The 4,709-nt window shown below is 40.4% G+C and overlaps 1 protein-coding gene across 1 annotated transcript in view; it reads left to right on the top strand.

The window, feature by feature from the left end:
• Positions 1-4,709, top strand: part of LOC104999851 (ovostatin homolog 2-like) — a 51,705-nt gene that overhangs the window by 20,275 nt on the left and 26,721 nt on the right. The window contains 3 exon segments of the mRNA XM_010855474.1: positions 2,431-2,470; positions 2,473-2,631; positions 3,082-3,231. Of these exon segments, the coding sequence (XP_010853776.1) occupies positions 2,431-2,470; positions 2,473-2,631; positions 3,082-3,231 (349 nt within the window).

Raw genomic sequence — 4,709 nt, forward strand, 5'->3', positions numbered from 1 at the left:
ACTCGATGGACATGAGTCTGAGTGAACTCCGGGACAGGTGATGGACAGGGAGGCCTGGCGTGCTGCGATTCATGGGGTCGCAAAGAGTCAGACACGGCTGAGCAACTGAACTGAACTGAACTGAACTGACTGACGGCTGATTAACAGTGTTGTGATAGTTTCATGTGAACAGCGAAAGGACTCAGCCATACATATACAGGTATCCATTCTCCCCAAATCCTCTTCCGATCCAGGTTGCCACATAACATGGAGCAGAGTTTGCTATGCTGTACAGTAGGTGCTTATTGGTTATCCATTTTAAATACAGCGGTGTGCACATGTCCATCCCAAACTCCCTAATTATCCCTTTCCCCCCAACATTTCCCCCTTCCAGGGCAACCATAAATTCATTCTTTAAGTCTGTGAATCTGTTCCTGGAAAATTTTATTACTCAGAGTCTGCTATTTTATGCATTCAGTTCTAACTCACATTAAGTAAATACATACCCTTCAGGAAAATGAAGTATTAGACAGCTACTACAGCTACCAGAGAGCAAAGTAGGAGGTTGACTTTGATGAGCAATAAAAGAATTAGCCCTTTTGGTTCTGGCCCTATCCATTTTGTCTCTATAAGGTTATGGAAAGGTGAAAAGCTACAAACTTGGAAATTAGGACTCCTGACTGGAATCCTCTTCCCTCTCCTATGTATTAGGTGAGCTAGCTGATCTTTGGCAGATTGTTTAAACTCTCTAAGCCTTAACTTCCCCAGCTGTATATTTGTCACTGGAAGGAAAAACAAAAGACTTTGCTCCAAGGGTAAGTATTACATGTCAGGCAGTGTTATAAGGGTTTTTTTTTTTTAATTAACTCATTAATTAGCCCTATGAGTATCTTCTTTTTATAAATAAGGGGACGGGGCAAAGAGGTGAAACAACTTGGCTTATTTGAAACCAGTTAGTCTCAACGGTTTCAGGGCTTTATTCACCCCTCCATAATCAGCTCTCAGTCAACTGTGGTCACTTGCTCTGTTCCTTCCCAAGTTGTGAAAGAGCCCGTTTTTCATATTTGTTTGTAAAAACTACTTTATCTTATAGAATAGAATTATGATTAGGTCATTCATTATGTAATAACAACATGATACCTGAGCAATTGAATATTTCCTGCCATATCAGTAAACAAAGAATGTCACAGTCATAAGCAGCTGTAGCCACCATAGTTAGTGAGCTGGTGAGCCCTGAGGGGACTTGGTAAAGAAAAAATACTGGGAGTTGGTGATGGACAGGGAGGCCTGGTGTGCTGCAGTCCATGGGGTTGCAAAGAGTCGGACACGACTGAGCGACTGAACTGAACTGAGAAGCCACCAGACTGTAGTCACTCACTGCAGGAAGTGACTGAGGAAGTGAGTGAGCCCTGAGGAAACCTGAGAAATGAAAATACAGGATATTAGACCCAGATAGTTGGGTACTTATCAGAGGAATGATTTCAGTGAGCCCAGATCTTGCATCTTCCCATACATCGAAAAGTGCTAAATTCCTTAACTTGGGATATCTGGTTTTCATTAATTAACAATAACCTTTTGATATACCTGCATTTTGTTGCAAGATTTCCCTCAGCTCCTCAGAGCAGGTCTCTCAGTTTTACTTGAAATGCTTTCTCCCAGGATTGAAATCCTAAAAATTCCCAGCAAATAAGGTATAACTCTCAACTTTTAGGTTGTGAATATATTTTTAAGTCCATATTCCATATTATCTAACATGCTATCACATGCTGTGTTTTCTTTGTTCTGCACAGGTTATGGTGAAAGGAGCAATCTTCCTCAGTGGACAGAAGGAGATCAGAAACAAAGGTGTATATAAAGCATTGACTTTTTTTTTTAAACATGCGCTCTACCTTCATTTTTCTGTCTTTTAAAGAAATGTTACTGTGATTCTAGTCAAGCAGTTAGGAAGGGCACTTAGCATTACAATTTGTGGATAGAGGCCCAGGGTAACCTGCTAAATATTTCAGTGAAAGAGATTTCAACTTGTTTCTATGATTGCTAGGCTACCAGGTACAATATGGAAAAAGTGATGTCCAAAACTCAAACATTGCTATTGTCTAAATTATGCAGTCTTCTTTCATATATGTACTTCCCATTCATTGATTGATTGGGGCTTCCCAGATGGCTCAATAGTGAAGAATTCACCTGTCAATGTAGGAGATGTGGGTTCGATCCCCGTGTTGGGAAGATTCCCTGGAGGAGAAAATGGCTACCCACTCCAGCATTCTTGCCTGGAAAATCCCATGGACAGAGAAACCTGGCGGGTTACCGTCTATGGCGTCGCGAAGAGTTGGACATGAGTTAGCAACTGAGAATGCACACAATTTATCGATTAATTGATCTTCCTTTAAAATAAAGTCCAATTTGCTCTTTCTATCCATAAGCCATTCTTTTTTATCTAAGTGTACCCAGTGAGTCAGGAAACTTCTGGTACTGTGTCTGCTGCTCATCTCTCATGTTTACACAGCCTGGAAGGGAAACATCTCCTTCCCCATCAATGTCAGTGCTGATCTGGCTCCTGTGGCTGTCATGCTTGTCTACACTCTTCACCCCAGTGGGGAAATCGTAGCTGACAGTGTCAAATTCCAGGTGGAAAAATGCTTTAAAAACAAGGTGAGGTCTCTTCTATTTCTTGCATGTTCTGAGTGAGAGGGGTGGGCAGTTTACTCCCTGGTGTCTCCTTGTTTTTTGACTGCTTATAACCTTTACACGGTCATCTCACAATCAGCATTGGCACAGCTCAGTTATTAGGTGATGAATCATCAAACAGAATGAACCACTTTTGACAGCAGTGCCAATCCTGAGATGGCACGAGGGTTGGTGAAGGTGGTGTGCATGTGAGGATGGAGAATTAAGGGGGAGAGTGGGCAAGAGAAATAAAGGTACAGAAATCTATAAAGATTTACTTGGAAAAGATCAGACATAGTCCAACCACTGGGTTGGCCAAAAAATTTTTTTGGGTTTTCTATAAGATGCTATGGAAAACCATGAATGAAATGCTTGGTGAACCCAACATTTTCATGTAAAATAATCTTACTCATTCCTTTTCTTCCTTAATTTTAGGTTAGCATAAAGTTCTCGAAGGAGCAGGGACTACCGGGCTCCAGCACTGATCTCCATCTTCAGACATCCCCTGACTCGGTCTGTGCCCTCCGGGCTGTGGATAAAAGCGTTCTCCTATTGAAGTCAGAACAACAGCTGTCGGCGGAAAGTGTAAGTTCTCAGATTTCCTCAAGTCTTATGCTCCAGATTATATTTTTATTTGAAATGGATCAGGTTAAAAATGTCAAACATTGTCTTTCTTTGTCTTTCTATGGATTTCACACTTAATTATTTTTCTTGGATGGCTCAGGACTCACAACAATAAAGAATTCTATGGATAATTATAATGGGTTAGGGATTATACAACTGTAGATGTAACCATATATATGAAAACCTAGAGTTAAATCTCAGTATCAAAGAGTATGCTTGGACATTCTGTTATCTGTTAATAGATCTTATATTTTCATAAGCATTTCCAAACCAGCAATTTCAGAATATTTCATCAAAGTCATCTCAAGTAAAAGCTATCGGATATTTTAATTTCCCATTTTCTTTCATTTGCTTTTACTTTTTTTTTAATTGGAGTATAATTGCTCTACAATGTTATATTAGTTTTTACTATACAACAAAGTGAATCAGTTATATGTATATATATTTCCCATCACTCTTTTTTAAAATTTATTTTTAATTGAAATAGAATTGCTTTACAATATTATGTTAGTTTCCAGTATACAACAAGGTGAACCAACTATATGTGTACATATACTCCCTCCCTGGTGTCCTCATCCCCTCCCTCTACAGAGCATCCCTCACAGAGCACTGAGCTGAGCTCCCTGGACTGTACAGAATCTTCCCACTAGCTCTCTGTTTTACACATGGTAGCATATATCTGTCAGTGCTGCTCTCTCAATCATCCCAGTTCTCTATGTCTGTGTTTCTATTCTTGCCCTGCAAGTACGTTCTCACATTTTGAAGTTGCATCTTTTCCTTCCTCTAAAGATCTGATTATGTCCCATCAACCGCAAGGTTTGGAAGCTGCCACTTCCAGGCCCATATATTTTAAGCCCCTCTCTTATTAAATCCAAAGGCCATGATTCATGCTTTGACACTTAATGTTGTACTTTCTTTCATCTGGAGTTGACTAGTGTGTGTATCCTCCAATTTCTCCATGCTAGTCTTTTCTTTCCTTCATGTAGTTTCTTAAAATTTCCTTCTCCAACTTCTCAACAGTAGGAGCTCTGTTGGAATATGGTATTGATATTTCTTGTTGTTGTTGTTTAGTTGCTGTGTCTACACAGCCATCTCATCCTCTGTTGTCCCCTTCTCCTCCTGCCCTCAATCCTTCCCAGCATCAGTCTTTTCCAATGAGTCAACTCTTCGCATGAGGTGGCCAAAGTACTGGAGTTTCAGCTTTAGCATCATTCCTTCCAAAGAAACCCCAGGGCTGATCTCCTTCAGAATGGACTGGTTGGATCTCCTTGCAGTCCAAGGGACTATCAAGAGTCTTCTCCAACACCACAGTTCAAAAGCATCAATTCTTTGGCACTCAGCTTTCTTAACAGTCCAACTCTCACATCCATACATGACCACTGGAAAAACCATAGCCTTGACTAGACAGACCTTTGTTGGCAAAGTAATGTCTCTGCTTT

Source organism: Bison bison, unplaced genomic scaffold (assembly GCF_000754665.1).
Source record: "Bison bison bison isolate TAMUID 2011002044 unplaced genomic scaffold, Bison_UMD1.0 scf7180017853849, whole genome shotgun sequence".
NCBI classification, from domain to species: domain Eukaryota; kingdom Metazoa; phylum Chordata; class Mammalia; order Artiodactyla; family Bovidae; genus Bison; species Bison bison.